Source organism: Pseudoliparis swirei, chromosome 5, assembly GCF_029220125.1.
Source record: "Pseudoliparis swirei isolate HS2019 ecotype Mariana Trench chromosome 5, NWPU_hadal_v1, whole genome shotgun sequence".
Lineage (NCBI taxonomy): Eukaryota > Metazoa > Chordata > Actinopteri > Perciformes > Liparidae > Pseudoliparis > Pseudoliparis swirei.
Genome location: NC_079392.1, coordinates 4,174,847 through 4,195,888, shown reverse-complemented (window position 1 = coordinate 4,195,888; position 21,042 = coordinate 4,174,847). Strand labels below are relative to the sequence as shown.

General features: G+C 40.0%; 1 protein-coding gene across 16 annotated transcripts in view; it reads right to left on the bottom strand.

The window, feature by feature from the left end:
• Positions 1–21,042, bottom strand: part of dock7 (dedicator of cytokinesis 7) — a 66,170-nt gene that overhangs the window by 16,119 nt on the left and 29,009 nt on the right. For 10 of the 16 annotated variants that reach the window (XM_056415391.1, XM_056415383.1, XM_056415384.1 and 7 more), the window contains exons 17-30: positions 19,089–19,227; positions 17,987–18,088; positions 17,259–17,345; positions 15,746–15,977; positions 13,820–13,984; positions 12,582–12,751; positions 9,069–9,158; positions 6,823–6,918; positions 6,598–6,738; positions 5,277–5,390; positions 4,487–4,654; positions 3,337–3,476; positions 2,849–3,018; positions 1,325–1,500 (exon numbers count right to left, since the gene is read on the bottom strand). In XM_056415391.1, coding sequence (XP_056271366.1) covers positions 1,325–1,500; positions 2,849–3,018; positions 3,337–3,476; positions 4,487–4,654; positions 5,277–5,390; positions 6,598–6,738; positions 6,823–6,918; positions 9,069–9,158; positions 12,582–12,751; positions 13,820–13,984; positions 15,746–15,977; positions 17,259–17,345; positions 17,987–18,088; positions 19,089–19,227 — 1,990 coding nt within the window. The remainder of the gene's footprint in view (positions 1–1,324; positions 1,501–2,848; positions 3,019–3,336; positions 3,477–4,486; positions 4,655–5,276; positions 5,391–6,597; positions 6,739–6,822; positions 6,919–9,068; positions 9,159–12,581; positions 12,752–13,819; positions 13,985–15,745; positions 15,978–17,258; positions 17,346–17,986; positions 18,089–19,088; positions 19,228–21,042) is intronic. The other 6 variants (XR_008831833.1, XR_008831834.1, XR_008831835.1 and 3 more) reach the window with 2 other exon arrangements.

Sequence of the window (21,042 nt, the reverse complement as noted above, 5' to 3'; positions counted from 1 at the left end):
TTGGAAAACAATATTAATTCTAATAATTTTCTGGAGGTTTTAATTGCTGGCGTCAAATTGAACCCAAAGGGTAAAATATGTTAGTAAATATAAAGGTAACAGGAGGGTGAAACATTGAATCGGGTCAAAATGACCCAAAGGCGGGGAGGGTTAATATTTAATCGGGTCAAAATGACCAAGGCAACACAAGGGTTAAAAGTGTTTCCTTCTTTTAAAGACAAAACTTCACACAGAGCTGTGTTTTCAAAGAGGCTCCTACATATAAAGTGCCAGCGAGGTATTTAATATCGTGGATGATAAATTGTTTTTTCAGTGAAACATCAGATCAGTAAAAAAAAAAAAAGTATATTGAGACCCCATTGGTCCTGTCATCTTTAACATTGAACACAGCAGAACCAGTGGCCTTGGTAACTGACTGACATTCAAATATGTCACGTTGACCCTCTGGAGGCTGGGGGCATTTTATACATTTTACAAAATAAATTAAATTCACCGTTTAAAGTCTTTTGCATGTGACACACCCACGTGTTCTACATCAAACATTCCAGAACAATCTCAGCTCTGAAATAAGGCTCATTGTCCTCGCGCCGTGTTCTCTGGTTCTCTGACTGACAGGCTGCTAAATGAGCCTAACCTGTGAGGTGGGAGGTCCTTTGTGATTTACTGAGTGTTCATTGGTTTTTTTTCCCCCCCGAAATGTTGACAGACAAACGGATTGACCAATCACGTTGAAGGTTTCGTGTGTCGCTTTTCCGTTCCTCTGTGTATCAGAGGGGAGACGGAGGAAGGAGGAGCAGGAGGAAACCCGACTGATTCATCCACGAGTTAAACTGATTTCTGCTCCTTATTTTCGCGGAGAAATGATTGTTTTAAAAACGGAAACAGTGTCAAACCGTACTGCCGCGGTAAAAAAAAAAAAAACTTGCGTTAATTGCGTTAAAATATTTTAGTGCGTTAATCGCATAGATTAACGCGTTAACGCTGACAGCCCTAATATTTATATATGTATATTTCTTTTATTCCAGATGATGATGAACAAACGATATATAAAATACAAAACGAGGATACAGGAACAATCACTGCAGTTAAAAAGTCACTCATGGTTAAAAAAAACCAGGAGGCTTTTATAATTAAATTATTTGATTTCATTTGATTTGATATTCCTTTATTTGTCCCACAGTGGGGAAATTTCAACTTAACTTATTTCAAATTAATTAAATTAATTCAAGTAATTTAATCGACATTTGAATTTATGACGAGAAATGACTCGGAGCACCGTCCCGTTAATTGATTAATACATTTGACAGATTATTGTTGGCAGAACCTGCGAGTTCAGCAAGAAGCTGGTTGGCCGGGACATCGGGGTGGGGGTGGAGGTGCCCGCTATCGCCATGGCGACGGTCTGGCTGATCAGGCTGTTGCCCTCGCCTTCTGCCTCCTCGCCACCGCCGCCCGGCGACGCCCCCTGGGGGCCCGGCCGCCCCCACTGGTTATGGGACTCTAGTGACGTGGGGGGGAAATAAAAGGAGAGAGAGGTATAAGAAAAGTTTTACAGATTAACTGGAGCATTACAATTTGAAGAAGAAGGAAAAGGAGAACAAGAAGGAGAAGAAAAACAAGAAGCAGAACAAGAAAAACAAAAAGAAGGAGAAGATGGAGAAGGAGAAGAACAAGAAGGAGAACAAGAAGAAGGAGAACAAGAAGAGGAGAGAACAAGAAGAAGAAGGAGAAGAAGGAGGAGGAGAAGAAGAAGAAAAAGGAGGAGGAGAAGAAGAAACAGCAGCAGGAAGAAGAAGAAGTAGAAGAAGAAGAAGAGAAGAAGAAACAGCAGCAAGAAGAAGAAGAAGAAGAAGAAGAAGAAGAAGAAGAAGAAGAAGAAGAAGAAGAAGAAGAAGAAGAAACAGCAGCAGGAAGAAAGAAGGAGGAGGAGAAGAAGAAGAAGAAGAAGAAACAGCAGCAGGAAGAAAGAAGAAGGCAAAGAAGAAGAAGAAGAAGAAGAAGAAGAAAAAGAAGACTGATCATTTAAATTATGTCATAATTCAACCCCCCCTCCGGGTCTCGGGTAGGTGGGTTCACCCGGCGGGTTAAAGGAGAGCAGATGAACTGAGGTCGGAGGTCAGGCACATTATTGCGCAACATCCCTTGCAGGCCACCATGATAACGTGTTGCAGGTCCAGAGGCGGAGCTACTGCAGGTCACCACGGAGCTTCAGTTTGCACAGCGGAGGTTATTTGGTATTTCGTCACACTGTCTAAAGAACCTGGAGCCCCGATGCTGCACGCCTCATTCAACAGCTGATCTGGGATCAGATGGGAGGGCAGCTCCCAGGAAGGTAAAGCAAACAGTTGCGAGTGAAACAAGATAAAAAGAAAAAATACATTTACTGTACACTACCGTTCAAAAGTTTGGGGTCACTTAGAAATGTCCTTATTTTTCAAAGTAAAGCACTGTTTTCTTTTTATAACATAAAATGAATCATAAATACCCTCTCTACATGTTAATGTGTACATGACTATTCTCTGATGTTTAATGAAGTCTCTACAGAGGTGTGTAGAGGCCCATCTCCAGTGTTCTAATGGCACATTGTGTTATCGCCTTAGAAGACGAGCGGAGGGGTAGAAAACCCTTAAACCTGAAGCGATAAAACTGGCCTTCCTTTGAGCCACAAGAAGAACAACATTAATATTTACAATAAAAATCATTATTTATAACGTTGTCAATATCTTGACTATATTTTATATTCATTTTCCAATTCACTTGGTAAATAAAAGTGAGAGTTTTCATGGAAAACCCCAAACTTTTTTTACGGCAGTGAACATTTTAAAAGTAGCTCTTTAAATCCTTTTACCTGTGAAGTCGTGGAGCTGCGTTAGCGTTTCCATGACGATGCCAATGAGAGGCAGGTAGAGCATGGCGACGCGGGCCTTGACCTCGGGGTCGGCGTAGCGGGGGTCAGAGTCGTGGCTGGACAGCAGGTTGTGAACGACGCTCACCACCTTCTTATGGAGGCTGAACATCCTGCGGGGAGACGGAAGAAAGACAAGAAGAGACAAGAGACAATTATATTTATGGTTATTTATCCAATTTAAAGAGTGAAAAGCACAATGGGCGAGAGAACAAGAGCGACGCATTAAACTTCGCCTTAACTCACTCACTTGAATGCATGTCACATGCTAAACAGGCTTATCGCTCCCCAACAGATACAGAGGCAAGAACCAAAAAATACCACTTTACTTTCCTTTCTTTTCAATATTTGGCGGTTGAACACACGCGATAATAAATCCAACATGTCGCTCAGGCGCTAACTCTTCCTTGGTAGAGCGTGTGCAGACTAACCCTTCGTTGTCCGGGTCCAGTATCACCGACAGCTGCGACAGCACCAGCCCGGCCAGGTAGTGTTGCTCCCTGAAGGGAACGGACAGCTCGAACATGTTGGCGATCTTTTGGTCCTGGACGTTTGTGGAGAACCCAGAGCTCTGTGAGGAGAACACGGAACACCGAGACCGTTAGTGTGTGACCGGAGTACTTTTTAAAAATGAAGGAAACATGTCTCGGGTGTAAAGATCTGATGAGACAATCCAACGTTTTTTTCTTTCTCGATTGGTCAGGGTCACGCTGCGTTCACAACAAAAGCGTTGCGAGTAGATCCCGTGAGAAAAGTCAATGCACCGACGCAAATGGTTGGAATTGACGCAAATTTTCGCCGAGCGGTGCGACAAATTCGCCTCAAGTTTAAATCTTTCAAAATTCGCCCGACGCTGAGTTGCATAAGCCAATCAGCTTTGAGCCGCTTCGCCATTAGTGAATCTAACTGCTACTCTCATGGAGCTGGAAGAGAGTTATTCAGACGTAGTGAAAGTCACCGAGCTGCGTGAGCCTACGGGTGATGTCATGTATAAATATATATAAATATATATATAATATATTTATGTTATGAACCCAAACACGAGGGCGTTAGATGTTCCGACATTTGTGGGACGTCTTCAACAAGTATGAAGCAGAACTAGTGGTTATTTCTTCCGTGGTGGATGAAGGAAATGATAACTGTTTCCACGGAGTAAAGCCACGGAGATAAGCCCCGCCCCCTCTAAGACGCGAATAAACCACAAATAATCAAGCGAGTAAACTCACGCGAGTGAAGCGCTGCGAATATTCGCATTACGCTTTTGGTTTGAACGCAGCATAATAATTGTTAAAGTTCCCAGGATGTCAAAGCTAGGATTCCCAGTCTTGCTCAACATGGTTTTCCCCCGATAAATAGTAATGACAACAACTCTGAAAAGGAGCCAGAAGCCCATCGACTATTTCTATCTACTATTTCCTCCTCACTGGGACATTCTGGACGGAGCCCCGGCCCCTGTGTTGGGGAGGAAGGGATGGTTCGCTCGTATAGCAGAACTACCCACGGCACTCACAGGACATCTCTACACAACTGGTTTGAAGGACTGTATCCGACTGGCGTCCCCCGACCCCCCTGAGGTCTGACCTGTGAAGTTGCTGAAGACACGGAGGGGGAAGGCGAGGCCGGCGGGGTGAGCAGGCTGCAGGGCAGGTTGAGGGTGACGTAGTGTTCGTGGCTGCATACGATTCTCAGGAAATCGAGCCTCAGAGACTCCAGGGTTGGGTTCTGCAGAGCGTAGATCTTTGTGGACACCTGGAGAGAGGAAACCCAACGGATGAACTTTGTTTACAGATTCAGGGTTCACATGTCGACCAATGGGTGTCCAGGACTTTAAACCAAATGTCCATGACCAAACATTATGTGAAATATCGGTGTTGACATGAGAAACTGAGGAAATGTCGTATTTAAGCCAACAATGAGAATTCCAAAGCATACAGTATATACCGCGTGAAAAGACATTTACATTACTTTTTTTTTTCAATGACTTTTCCAAGCCTGGAAATAAACATTTGAAAATTCCGGGACTTTTCCAGGTTTTCCACGACAATACGAACCCTGCAGAATCCTACATATACGTACGTACATGTACATACTACATATACAAAAATGGTGTGTCAAAAGAACTGAAATCTTGATATATCATCTTAAATTAGATCTTAGTATATTCCTAGTGCTGTGAGAAGACCAGATATGCTCAATATATAATACATATGAAGCTGAATAACATCACAGCACCAGAATATAAATAAACAGATCAATATCTGACACCTGACTAAATAACTAAATAATCTGATCGTTATTGTTCTCTTTTCTCGTAATTCTTCTTCTTCTTTATCATTTATGTGATAATTGTAGCTGTAAATAAGCCATTCACCTGTTTCCAGTACGCCCTGATGAGGGTGAAGACGAAGCCTCGGTCCATGACCGACAGCAAGTCGTTGAGGAAGAAAGCCAGACTGGTGTTGAGCCTCTCCACCAGCTCCAGGTCCTGATTGGATGAGAGACACGACTTAAAAAAAGGTTTCCGAGAGTCGGCGGCTTGAACGCGATTTACGGTTTTCTACTGTGAAAAGTCATTGAAACGACACGGAGAGGATAACGGCGTCCGCCAACTTCAAACTGGAACAGTTGTTGGCATTTTGGGAAAAATGAGTTACAAACGTACCACCTCATCGACCTGATTTTATTTTCATAAATTAATAAATGTACAATAGAGAATAGATCACTCCCTAGTTATACATTGTGTTCTTTTTTTGTTTATCCTGTTTTACACTAATTACTCTAAATTTGTGTGTAACTAAAATAAGCATCGTCTAAAAATCTGCACGTGCGATGTCAACTGTCTGAAAGACATCCGTAAATGTCTAATTGATGTCTACTTTCAGTTTAAAAAAAAGAATGAAATAAATAACAACAAAACTGGAGGAGTTTTTGGCATAATGGGAGAAATGTAGATACGTAGCACCTCAAAGAGGTGATTTTATTTTCATAAATGAATGAATGCACAACAGAGAATAGATCACTCTCTAGTTATACATCGTTTTCTTTGAGTTTTTTAGTTTTATTCTGTCTCTTTTTTGTTGTTTATGCTATGATTTACACTTCTTGCTATAAATATGTAGATAACTAAAATGAGCATCATGTAAAAATCTGCACATGCGATGTCAACTGTCTGAAAGACATCCGTAAATGTCTAATTGATGCCTACTTTCAATTAAAAAGAAAAGAATGAAAAAAATTACAACAAAACTGGAGGAGTTTTTGGCATTATGGGAGAAATGTACATACCTCATAGACCTGATTTTGTTTTCATAAATGAATGAATGTACAACAGAGAATAGATCACTCTAGTTATACATCGTTTTCTTTTAGTTTTTTAGCTTTATTCTGTCTCTTTTTTGTTGTTTACCCTATGATTTACATTTCTCGCTCTAAATAAGTAAATAACTAAAATGAGCATCGTCTAAAAATCTGCACGTGCGATGTCAACTGTCTGAAAGACATCCGTAAATGTCTAATTGATGCCTACTTTCAATTAAAAAGAAAGAAGAAAAAAAAGAAAAGAAAAGAAATGGAACAAAGTTATTATAACACATTCTGGAAGCAGAAGCATACAGCACATGACATGTAAACACAGTAGAATCCGTTTTGAAATATTTGAAAGGGATTCATCTATTCCCCGGGTAACGGCTCACCTTCTGGAAGCGAGACACGATGTCTCCGGAGATGGTGCTGACCAGCGCCGTGATGTCATCCATGAAGCGCTCCGGGAAGCGGTTCTTCCTGGGTGACTCCAAGCGGTCGGTGAAGTACAGGTGGTGGATGATGCTTTTGACCTGCGGTAAAGGGGGCGGTCGACATCGTCATCCGTATTCACATCGTCCGTGCCGGGCCGAGCGGTTTCCGGGCGGTTCTCCTACCATGAGTTCAAAGAAGAACCAGGCCTGTTGGAGCGCCCCCTCCCTGACGCTGCCGCTGCTCACCACCCACTGGAGGGCCAGTTCTTCATGGAAGAGCTGAGCACAACGGGAAGAGGAGAGCACAGAGACGAAGAAGTGGAGGTGGAGAGAAAGAGGCGACAAAGCCACAGAGAGAGAGAGAGAGAGAGAATGTGAAAATGACATTTAATTAAAAGGAAGAAGAACGAAAAACTGTCATATATGTGACAGCAAGGGTTACCAACTCAAAAATATAAATATTCATTTAAAAGTATCAATTAGATTAAAAAGCATTTCATTTACAGTCGCGGGCAACCACTTTTTTTTCTTTTCTTTTTGTGAAATGATGAAAGATGCACTCGTCACCATGCACATTAATGTATTTCCTGATGTAATTTACAGATAATCGAACTAGAAAGTAAAGAATCTGTCAAGAACTGCTCATCTGATCCGCTTCACACTTAACAGACGTCTCAAAAGGGGTGCTGTTGTGACAATTAACTATTCATATTAAAACTATTAAGTCCCGCCTTCAAATTCTTTCTTCGAGTGAAGAGGGAAAGAGAGGCACAATGTGCTTAAATTAACTCAACTGGGTTAACGGTGGAGGTTCCCATTAAAATACGACGGTGGAGAGTTAATGAATAACATAAGGGAGTTATTATATCAAAATCTGCAATGTACCCATTCAAATGTATCTGGATGGTAAATATATGAGGACAATGTTTGTCTCAAAAGTAGAAGAACAGGAAGTAGTTTACTCAATACGTTTCACATCTAAACAGCAAAATAAAAGCTGATTACTGAGAACTGGAGTGTTGAGTGTGAAGTTGTTTATATGAGCAATCCTCGAGAAGTTTTTTTTGCATGGGAGAAGAATTTAGTCTTCTTCATTTCTTTTTTTTACGAAATCTGCACGAGTAACTTATTTAGACGTGTGCTTTTATGTAAAAAACAACAAGCTAACGCAGTTCGGCTAACGCAGTCTGGCAAGTCTTCCTTAAATCGTGTCGGCATAAAGGTTCTTTATCTTTATTTGTATCTTTGTCCTTGACTAGAAACATCATCTCTTCGTCTTTAAAGTCTGTATTGCTCGGCATAAATAACCGGACATCTTTTTTCTAGCGATACGACTCTAATATCAGAAACCTTTGCAGCAGATTGTGTCCTGATGAGCTTTCTAAATAATAACAATGTTGTATTTGGAAGCAATAGGCGCCGATTTACTTCCACATATTTAATCTTAGAAATATTATCTTTATCTTTATCCTTAACTTGAAACATTATCTTTATCTTTAACCTTTAATAGAAACATTATCTTTATTTGTATCTTTAGCCTTTAATAGAAAAAATATCTTTATTTGTATCTTTATCCTTTAATAGAAAAATATCTTTATTTGTGTCTTTATCCTTTAATAGAAAAAATATCTTTATTTGTATCTTTATCCTTTATTAGAAACATTATCATTATCCTTTAATAGAAACATTATCTTTATTTGTATCTTTATCATTTAATAGAAACATTATCTTTATCCTTTAATAGAAACATTATCTTTATTTGTATCTTTATCCTTTAATAGAAACATTATCTTTATCCTTTAATAGAAACATTATCTTTATTTGTATCTTTATCCTTTAATAGAAACATTATCTTTATTTGTATCTTTATCCTTTAATAGAAACATTATCTTTATCTGTATCTTTATCCTTTAATAGAAACATTATCTTTATCCTTTAATAGAAACATTATCTTTATTTGTATCTTTATCCTTTAATAGAAACATTATCTTTATCTGTATCTTTATCCTTTAATAGAAACATCATCTCTTCCTCTTTAAAGTCTGTATTGCTCGGCATAAATAACCTGAATATTTTTCCAGTGATATTACTTTAATATTAGAAACCTTTGCAGCAGATTGTAAGCAAATTATGTGAAAATATTGAATCGTGCCGAATGAAATCAAGACTTCCCAGACGACGTCAGCCAGACTACAACAACCGTCACGTGAAGAAAACAACAACAACGCATCGATACATTCAGAACAAGATCCGCAAAACTTTCAGCATCCAACAGACTCCACGACCACCACGGATACGACATCCACCAATCCAGGAAACACACACACACACACACACACACACACACACACACAGAGACGGACGAGGAGGCGGATACAGAGGTGTGGGCGGGGTTTGGCTCCTCCCCCCTCCAGGGCCAGCGGCTCTACCTTCTTTGTGGGCAACCGTCCCGTTAAAGTTTGCAAGAAACTGGCGCTCTCAGTGTGCGAGGACATGCGATTGCCACTGCGCTCCATGGCCTACGGGTGGGATGAATGGAACGGTGACAACAAGGTTAGTGGAGGAGCAACAGGGACAATGTGTCACACACACACACACAACACTACACATTTTTGTGATCTCTTGCACACATGAAGACAAAAAAAACAATAAGACACCGGACAGTGTCACGACACTGAGAAGAGATGCACCCAAAATATGAAACAGTGAAGATCAGGGTTCATACACGTGTTGTGCGCGTGTGCCGGCTTATATTATGAGCGTCTCTTTAAAAAAACATATTAAATATTTAAAACTCAATGAAAATGTGAATATAACACATGTTCATGACTTTTCCAAAACATTTGTGATTTTAATTTTTTTTATAGGACTTTTCCAGGCCTGGAAATAACCATTTGTTTTAAATTCTATGACTTTTTCAAAACTTTTGTGATTACAATTTAGTTTTTTCAAGGACTTTTCCAATCCTGGAAATAATTTTTAAAAAATGTACATGAATTTTCCCAACATTTTTTTTTCACGGATTGTTCCAGGCTTGGAAATAAACAATTTTTAAATCCATGACTTTTCCAGGTTTTCCATGACCGTACGAACCCTGTCAAGATACATTGGTTGTTTTGAGTGCCTACAAAAGAAGGGATGCAAAATGTCTGTCTCTTCATTGACGTTACAGCCGTCGCTAAATAATGTGCCATTCTGCATCCCTCCAGGTGAATGCAATATGAAAACATGGCCTACAGGTGAATTATCCTACGGTATTTAAAAGGTATTTTCTTTGGTAGGTAGACTAACATTTCATTTAAAGTTGCAATCTAGCTGTGATTTTATTACATCACCAATATGCAGAATGAACTCAGTGCTCGGTTTCTTGATAGTCGGAACAATGGACGTGTAAATTACAAAATAATGAAACGACGGATGTCAGGACAACTTAAAATGACGTAAGATCACGTGACGATGGAAAGCGAAGCTTTACACACACACACACACACACACACACACACACACACACACACACACACACACACACACACACACACACACACACACACACACACACACACACACACACACACACACACACACAGATACACACAGATACACCACGCTCCAGCGACAGAATGGATGCTATGTCGGGCGAGTGGGAAGTCATGCGCTGGTATTTATTAGTGACGGTGAGGTTAAAGCAGAAAGGAGAAGAGGAAATATAATGGTTTTTTTTAAAAAGTACTCTGCAGAAGATGATTTTTAACAGGACTCTTTTTAAAAATATATATACATGAAAAGACTTTACTTTGTCCGAGGAAATTACTGCTTATAGAACTCTAAAATCCAAATAATTCCCAATTCTGTCTTTCATGCAAGTACTGAGAAAAATGGGGGAGGAGTTAAGCTGTGATGAAGTGAAGAGGGATGAAGGCCTGAGACTCAAAATGAGTGACAGAGGGTCATGGAGGCGGCGGTGACCCCCCCTCTGTGGGGATCATGGGAGAGTAGTGGATTGTTTTAAGTTTACCGGAATACTGCAATATCCTGAAGTTTTTGATATTTCTTGTCTTACTAGTACACTAGTCACTTTGGTGGAGAGGAGGACGTTGAAGAAACTTGTGTCCATATTGGACAACCCGGACCACCCTCTCCACCACCTCCTACAGGGACAGAGGAGGACTTTCTCCAGACGTCTCCTCACGCTCCGCTGCCACAAGGACAGATACAGGAGAACATTCCTGCCGATGGCTATGAGGCTCTATAACAAATCACCTCTTGCCAGATCATAGTGCAATACTCACACTATGTTGATCTGCACTTCACACATCTCATTTGTTTGCACTACACACATACACACACATTTCATTTCATTTGCTCTGCACTCATACACACACTTTGCTTTTTGCACTCTGTCTATATTTAATATTTTTGTATTTGATTTGTCAGTGTTGTTGTGTGTTGTGTATGCATGTGTGTTGTATATTTACATATATATTTTGTTTTGTATTTTACTTTTATCTTACTTGTATACTTCTATATCTTTCATCCCTGTTTCTTATATTTTGCGTTTTGTTTTTTATTCTTGTGTGTTGCTGCTACTGTCACGACAAATTTCCCCTTGGGGATTAATAAAGTATATATCTATCTATCTAATCTATCTTGTTTATGATTTAGACATTTAAAAAAGTTGAGAAAAAACGGTTGGCAATCACAGTTGAGTGACTTAAAAAAAAAAAGAAGTAGCTTCCCGATGGTCTACAAATAAGAGACGCAAAAAGAAAATGGATTGCAAACCTCCAAAATAAACCCAAACTCTGAATATCACAGTATTCCTTCAAGGTGAATAAGGCGATTGTTGTTGTTGTTGTTGTCGTGAGGGCAAAGTGGAGGAAGGTGGGTGGGGGGGCGGGGGGTCATTCAATAAAAACCACCTGCATGGTTTCTGGAGCAGACCCGGGGCTGGATCCCCAGGGGGCGCTCTTACAGCCCATGGCGTGCACCCACGAGTTGGAGCGGTCTAAGCCCTGGAGGGCGTGCGCCAAGGTCAAAGGACACGAAGGCAAGCGGGGAAGCAAGGGGAATAAAGCAAGCAGCACGGGGGAGGGAGGGAAGGAAGGAAGGAATAACGACAGGTTAAAAGAGGTTCAGAAGATAGGACTGCAGGTAGATGCCAAAGGGCCCGAAAACCGGTCAGTGAATTTAAGATGAGCAAAGAACACAGGCTCGCTCTCCCTCTCTTATTCTCTCTCTCTCTCTCTCTCTCCCTCTCTCTCTCTCTCTCTCCCTTTCTTTCTCTGCGTAATAAATAACTTCCCCTCCCTCAGGAGGCAAGAAAAGAAAAAGGTTTAGTTCGGTATTAGCAGCAAAGGGAACATTCATCAAACACAGAGGGGGGGGGGGGGGCTGCATTCACTCGCTGCTCCGGTACCTTTTGGGTTAAAAAATAATAAACCGACACATTTATTCACGAGGGAGATCACAAATGAAAAAAACCAGACAAGATAAAACAGTCTGAGACACAATGTGCCGTTTTATCTTCCTCACAGCTTCTGCTTTCTGTAAAACCAACGACTTTCACAACCTGCACACACTGAGCACTGTGTGTGCATACGTGTGTGTGTGTGTGTGTGTGTGTGTGTGTGTGTGTGTGTGTGTGTGTGTGTGTGGGTGTCAGATGGCTGTTACAGCGGTTAGAGAGATAAGATGTCCAATCCGGTGTGTACGCATCGGTTGTACAGTCTACATGTGATAAAGCACCCCCCTGAGTCAGTGTGTGCACATGGGAGGCCTCCATGGGGCCTCCATGGGGCCCCCAGAGAGTCGAGGTCTAACATACATGACCCCATCGACGAGGGGACGCTGGACCACTTTCACATTTAACCCCGATATCTGACATCCACTTTAATAACCGAAGACATCATTTTTTCGGAGGGGGGGGGGGGGCGCGAACTTACCTTGCCGCCGATGATGGAGCGCACCTCGTCGTCGGGAGAGGTGGGCGTGCCCGAGATGTCGGGGTTGCTGTTGCTAAGGCTACGGGAGCGGTTGAGGTTGAGGCTGGCCGGGCGGACGGCCGAGCGAGCCATTGTGGCGTAGTGGACCGAGCCTCCCAGCCCCCCCGCGCCTAGACAACACACACAGAGGGAGGACAATGAGGACCAGTGGGATGTGATGGGGGTGGGGGGGGGCTATACTGAATGCTGCATTCAGTCTATGACGACACAAGAGACAGAATTTCAGTCATTGTGATATTTTATGCTCATTTGAACTCTATCACTGAGATAAAGATGAACTAGTTCAGTTCAAATATACCATTCAATGAAAAATAAATCATAATAATATATAATAATGCAAAGAATAGAGAGATGTCGATAGTTATTTTTTGTATTTCGAATTTGCTCGTTCACTCTCGCTCAATGGAGACAGTTTCTAACTCTTCTCTTTCATTTGCCTCAAGTAAAGCTGAATGTGAGCAGCTAACGCTCGTTATTAACTACTAATATATTATATATATATAGCCACATTCTGTAACTACCCGGACTTACAGGTCACTCCGTGCATCGTTTACTTTGAGCGCACCTCATTGGCTGTACTCCTTTGGAGTGAGAAAGCCAGAGCGGCAGCCTCCCCAAGGTCCTAGTGCCCGGGTCATTACAGCGTTAAGTATGATGATCGGCTATTGTATTGTAATTTGAAGGGGGGGAAAACATACAGAACCAGAACGCGTATTCATTCACAAAGTGGTCATAGTTCCATGAAGCAACCAACGAGTGCTGGCAGTGGGTGGTAAGTTAGTTAGTTAGTTATTACAGGACTGATTGCAGGAACATGTCCGATACAGCTCAAAATGCTCTCCATCGAAAATGGAATATTCATCATTTTAAATGTAGAGGTTGAGAATGATGACAGATTAAGATGGTACAGTGGTGGTGGTGGTGGTGGTGGGCCATATCTACCTGTTACAGATGAGTTGGGGTCTGTGTTGGGAAAATGGATGTGGAAGAAAAAATAAAATAAAAAGAAATAGAGAGGGAAAAATTATGGCAGGTAGGGTTGATAATAAGAAACCCAGTGAAGGTGAGTTGAGAGGATGGATGGAAGGTAAAACTTAAAAAAAGGAGAAATAGGGAAAAAAACATGTATAGAATGAAGGAAAATGTGAGGTGATTTAACTTTATTGCCAGTGAAATACCTGCAGAGGGCTTGTTGGGGTCGGTGCTGGGCAAGCGGAAGACGTAGTGGATGTAGGACGACAGCAGGCCGTTACGGCCGTGCATGTCCTGGCTGGTGTCCAGGTACTTGTGAAGCCGGTTCACGATGGACGCTATGACCTCGAAGGACGCCTGGCCCAGATTCACTGGACACACACAGACACACACGGGACACACACACACATACACGGGACACATGTCAAAAAATATCTCAGATATGGACAAATACAAGGATACGTATGTGTGTGTGTGTGTACACAGCATAACCCACAGGTCATGTATTTGCATAAATATTTAGACCTTTTTTTAATGTCTCCAAAAATAGTCAAATACATATAACATAATAATATATACATATGATAATATATAACATATAATAATATATATATATATATATAATAATACATATATATGTACATCTATACATATATATAATAATATATACATATGATAATCTATAACATATAATAATATATATATATAATAAAACATATATATACTGTATATACATATATAATAATACACATGACATATAATAATATATAATATATTAGAACGGGCACTCGGTAGAGCGCATACTTTCGTATATCACAAGATTGGGCATTGAATTATGAACATTTTGGCATTAGTTGCATGCCAATTGGATAGAAATTGACCGCGCTATGTTAAAAAGAAGATGTTGACCTTTTCATGACCTTGACCTTTGACCCGATCGATCCCAAAATCTAATCAAATGGTCCCCGGATAATAACCAATCATCCCACCGAATTTCATGCGATTCGGTTTAATACTTTTTTAGTTATGCGAGTAACACGCATACAAATAAATAAATAAATACACGGCGATCAAAACATAACCTTCCGCATTTTCAATGCGAAGGTAATAATAATATAATATATAATCAAAGATTCCATGAAGGGTAGTGATCTGTGATGGCTAGTCTCGGAGTCCTTTTAAAATATAAAAGTGCATGTATTCATTTTCTGTGTGAAACATAATACTCTTTTTATACTTTAAGTTAATCATAAGGCGTTTGTGCAGTGGGAATACAGTGGGAACTGTAAAAGTGAATACATGAGCCGAACTGTGATTTAGTATTTTTCCTTTATATATTTATTCTTATTAATTCAATTGAGGACAATTTCTGCACAGTAATTAAATACAATAAATTATTTAACCCTCTCTGGATGTATTGTACTTGTCAGATGTAATGACTGTATTTACTCTGTAGAGTGATGCAGGTGTGTCTACATATACAGATGTACCTGATGTGTGTGTGTTTAACCCTTGTGTTGCCTTCGGGTCAATTTGACCCAATTCAATGTTTCACCCTCCTGTTGCCTTCGGGTCAATATGACCCGATTCAATGTTTAACCCTCCTGTTACCTTTATATTTACTAACATATTTTACCCTTGAGGTCAATATGACCCCAGCTATTAAAATCTCCAGAAAATTATTAGAATTAATATTGTTTTCCAAGTTTAAGTGTGAGGTACTTTATGTTTGTTTGTTGACTCCCGAAAGAACACCGACATTCAAGATTGAATCGGGTCAAATTGACCCGAAGGCAACACAAGGGTTAAGTATATATGTAGACATCTGGCCTCTTTTTATCTATTTTTATGAATTTATTTTCCTCTACTTTACCAGTGGGTATATTATTTATTTGTATACATCAACAAAAAGATGAAAAACAATGGAAATATCAGTTAAAGTACATTAGCTGTGATATGTACCCGTCAATATTTCCAAATAAAAAAAGTTCATACACACTTTTTTAAATTTAACCATAAAAATCAGTCACTGGATGTCACACAGAATACACGTCTATAAAATATAAACCTATTAAACTCATCGGCGTTACCAATTCAGACTACTTTGCAGATGGACCAAATGAACATCATACCTATCTGCCCAGCGATGACCGGCGGCCGCACCACGAGCAGCACCAACTTGTCGAGAAGAGGGTGAAGGAATCGAACCACCGGCTCCAGCTGGGAGGAGTTGAGCGCCGCGATGCTGGACTTGAGCTCCGCCTCCAGGTTGTTCTCCATGATGCGTACGTCTCCGATCCGAACCGGGAACGTGTGCTCGTCCAGGGCGTGAACCAGGGCGAAGAATTTATCCAGGTACTGGTCCTGGAAAAGGAAAAAAAATGGTCGGCACAAGAAAAATACAAACGGAAAAGGGAATATAGAAAAACCAGAGCGATCGCAAGAGAATAGAAGAGAGGACAGAGATAGATGGAATGAGAGAAAAGAAGGTAAAAGGGAGAGAGAGAGATAGGTGAAGGAGGAAACGGGGGGAAGGAAGTTCGGTTCTACTCGTCGAGAACACCGTAGAGATCCAGCGCGTCTAATCTGGGCCCGGATGCTTTGATTTATGAGCACATTAGTCTGAGTTAGGCTCCTCGGGACCACAGTCGAGCCCCCCCCCCCCCCCCCAACCCGTCGACACAGAGATGGAGTGGACCTCGGTAAATTACGGCCGAGGCGAGCTTCAACCCAAATGACCCGTGGGCACTGTGGGATCACTGTGAAAATGAGTTTGATGCGTAACTATTTAAAATAATAACAATTAATTAATGTTATTAGTATTTGTGCCGACACAAACGGAACTTTGTCACACGTCGCAGTTTTTATTTATTTGTTCGGTTTATTTACACCAATAAATAATGACTGAATCAAATGTTTAAAGATAACCAACATTTAAAAAAAGTCCCTCACATCGACGTTCTACACCAAAAAAAAGAAAGAGCATGGCTACGACTCAAGGTAGAAAGGAACCCCCCCCGCCACCACTACCCGCCTCCTACTAGTTTAACACGAACACCTCGCGGGTCTGTTTTTTATTCGTAATTTAAATTAATTAATTAACCCTTGTGTTGCCTTAGGGTCATTTTGACCCGAATCAATATTACACCCTCCCCCCGCCTTAGGATTAATTTGACCCCATTCAATGTTTAATGTCGGTGTTCTTTCGGTAGTCAACAAACAAACATAAAGTGCCTCACACTTAAACTTGGAAAACAATATTAATTCTAATAATTTTCTGGAGGTTTTAATTGCTGGCGTCAAATTGAACCCAAAGGGTAAAATATGTTAGTAAATATAAAGGTAACAGGAGGGTGAAACATTGAATCGGGTCAAAATGACCCAAAGGCGGGGGGAGGGTGTAATATTGATTCGGGTCAAAATGACCCTAAGGCAACACAAGGGTTAAATTAATAAAGCATTTAAATAGAATTACTGATGTTACAGTAAAATTGCTCTTCTTCATTTCTTAAAAAGCTGATTTCTTATTTCCTCTGCTCATGAGCCTGATATCAACGGGGAAGATGGGAAGAGTAAAAGAGGATGAGATGCGTTCATATTAAGGTCAAATACCCCCAAACACTGTTGTACAGAGAGCACCGGTACCTGCGTGTGGATGGATGAAACAGCCACGACCTCCACGTTGAAGACTCCTCGATGGTTGTCCACCCACTTCATCCCAGGGAGAGGAACCTGAGGAACGGGAATAAACGAGTGAATCCGTGATGCATTTGCAAAATTAACATTTTACAGAGTAATACAACATGTATGATCTCAGAAGACTGAGATTGTCCTTAAATCAAAAGGTTTGCAATCACGTGACTCTTGACCTCAGCTGTCTGCATGACACCATGTTTATATATAATGTATACCATATATATATAAAATATATATAATATATATGTATATAATATATATATAAAATATATGTATAATATATAAAATATATGTATAGTATATATATAATATATACAAAATATGTGTATAATAAATATAATATGTAATATATATATATAATATATAATATATATATAATATATAACATATATGTATATAATATATAAAATATATGTATATAATATATAGAATATACATATATATTCATTTTTGTTCATGCCACTCAAATCATTAATATATTTGCTATTAGGGTCAGTTCTCTTTAAACCCATTTACCATGTATTAGAACATTACAGAGCATCCTGAAAAAATATATTACGACTGGCCCTTTCATAAACATCTTTAATTAAATTCTTATTTTTTTCATTCTTTTATAGATTTGTTCATACTGTAAACACACTCATTAAAAAAATTAATTTAAAAAAACAGTATCTTACATCTGGTGAGAGAACAGAGTAGGATTGTGGAGGTTTCTCCAGAGACACGGGCAGACAGAAATGACCGGTCCGCAGACGTCCGTTCTGCAGCATGGGGATCCACTGCAGAGCGGGGAAGGACAAATACATCAGAATTATTTATTCATGAGTATACACTACCGGGGAAAAGTTGTACAACACCCCCATTTTTCCAGTTTTTATTGAAATGTAAGCAGTTCAAGTCCAGTAAATAACCTGAAATTGTACAAAAGGTCAGCAGCAAACTGCTAGAGGTGAAACTAAAAAGTTTAGATTCCCAAAAACTGAGAATTAATGTACATTTCAGAGTTATACAAAAGGGACTTTTTCAGGGAACACGTGATGAGTTAACGACTTGCAGCTGGTCTGGAAGTAAATTAAACATCCAGGTGTCTCCACTTGTGTTGATTACTGTATCAAACCCCAGACTGTGTCGCTACACCCTCTGAAGCATTATGTGGACAGTGTTGTGCTGCAGGAAGTCGTATATTGCTCTTATAGGGCTAGAGTTGCGCGTCGGGCCTAACAACTCTCTTGAAGCGACAAAGTACTGCCTCTCGCAACTTATTGCTTCAATAATGGAAATAAGGAAGACATATCCTCCTTAATAAATTTGCAAAGATTTCTACATTTCTGTTTTTTTCTGTCCAGATGGGGTGCTGAGTGAAGATTAACGAGAAATAAAATGAACTGAAAATGTAGAAATGTTTGCAAATGTATTTAAAAAAAGAAAGGTGCTTCTACTCAATACTGAGCAAAGGGTCTGAAACTTATGACCATGCGATATTTCAGTTTTTCTTTTTTAATAAATTTGCAAAAATGTCTACATTTCTATTTTTTTCCATCAAGATGGGGTGCTGGGGTGAGGTTAACGAGAAATAAAATGAACTTTTTTGATTTTAGCAAATGGCTGCAATGAAACAAAGAGTGAACATTTTAAAGGGGTCTGAGTAGTTTCCGTACCCACTGATGTCACTGGTTCGACACATGAAGACGAGTTCAGCATGTGTGCTTGTGAACACATTTTTCTTTCTTTGGCTTTTGACTCCCCGCTTCCACCCTTAACTCTGCGGCTGCTACATACCGTGTATCCCACGGGGGTCTCCAGGGGTGTGTTCTGCTTCTGCTGGCAGCTGACGTGGTAGAAAGTGAAGAGGATGTGGTGGTGGTCCGACAGGAAGGCGGGCAGCTTGATCTTGATCTCGTCGTGGAAATCGGGGGACCTTGTTGACAGCGGTGAGTAACAACAACAACATTAAACCACCACAACAAGGATGTTTACAAGCTGCTTTATAATCATTATGTTGATCTACTGGTGCGCACTGAGCAGAACAAGTCAGTCGTAATTTCTCGCTTTATGGAGGACCGATGCAATCAGTACATTTTCATCAACGTGTGTACAGATATGCAGATAAATTAAAAGCTCTATAGACTATTTCTTTTTTTTTTAGTTGAGCCTAATTTATAATGTGTGAATCTGTGTCTCAAGACAAGTCAAGAAATTACATAAAACGTCATAACTGGATTATTTTTAGACCCCCCCCCCCCCCCCCATGAGGAAACATGGCCAGAGTCAAGGAACAAACAAGCCCCGACTCCAGCCGGCCAATCAAAACGCCCCTCAGGCTTATTGCCTTAAGAAGAGTATCACAGTCACAGAGGGGCCCTCGTTTCTCATGGAAGTGTAGGGACCATAAACAGGAGAACACTAGGAGCCACTTTTATACACAGAGGAAAAAAGATAACGGCGTGTTGGGTAATGAGAACATTCAGATTCGGAAATACACCAGGGCAACGGGCAAAACTGCCCCAAGAAATATAATTTTGCCCCTGATATCACGAGGAAAGAAAAAATGCCCCCATAAGTGCGATGATTTAAAAGTGTTATATTTGTTCTTTATTTTGTGTATCCTAGCTGTATTGCCTGTACGAGGTAGGTACACACACCAAAAATCAATAAAATATATATTTTTATTGTAAAAAAAAAAGAAAGAAGTTATAATTGTTAATACATTGTAATAATTATATATAACCACAAAGCAATAAGAATACAATTAAATATGATTGTCTGATTTATGTTTGTTATTTGTTCAAAAAATCTAAGAAAACACTTTGAATCTGTCTACTACTGCCTAATAGTCTTATTATTGCCTATACTAGTCTTATTATTACCTAATAGTCTTATTATTGCCTATACTAGTCTTATTATTACCTAATAGTCTTATTATTGCCTATACTAGTCTTATTATTGCCTAATAGACTTATTATTGCCTCATAGTATTTGTATTGCCATTTTTATGACAATTGCTCATATCCTGTAAACATAAATATGTAGTATTTTTAACAAAGTCTAAATGTTATTTTACAAGTCTCAAAAAGTGCCCCCAATTTCTTTTGTGGGGGCAAAAGTTGCCCCCTAAAAAATATGTAACTGTCCTACCCTGAGCACATTGCATCAAAGCCAAAAATAGATAAGAGCACAAAGGTTGGCACAACATGACTCGTAACGGAGTCATTTTCTTTCCTTCACGTGTTCCTTCAAGAGAAATATTGTGCCACTTCTAATACTTTAATTGGCCGTTACCTTCGAAGCACTTGTGAGGGCTGGATTACGCCCTGATGCATGCTGGGGGCCCGGTCACACATTGATTCATGTTGGCCTTGAAGGTCAGACCCCTGGGTGCCGAATGACAAATCGCCGGGTGTCGTAAAAAAAAAAAAAACACTCCGACAGTGGTGATAAAATATTAGAGACCCCCCCCCAGACGGAAGAGACTCGGGGCAAGGACACCGCTTTATAATATCCAGAAGGCTCTTTAATGAACACCATCAAAGGTTGGCAGGGTAATGGCCGAGGTGGTAAATTAAAGAAGGATTATTTGTGACATTGAATTTTCAAAAATCAATCTCGTGACAATCGTGTGAATACAAGGACCGTGTCACATGATCACACCGGGAGGAGATCATCACATGATCACATGGTCATGCAAATACTGGACAGAAGGATTGTTGTTGTCATTTAGAGCTTCAGATAAAAC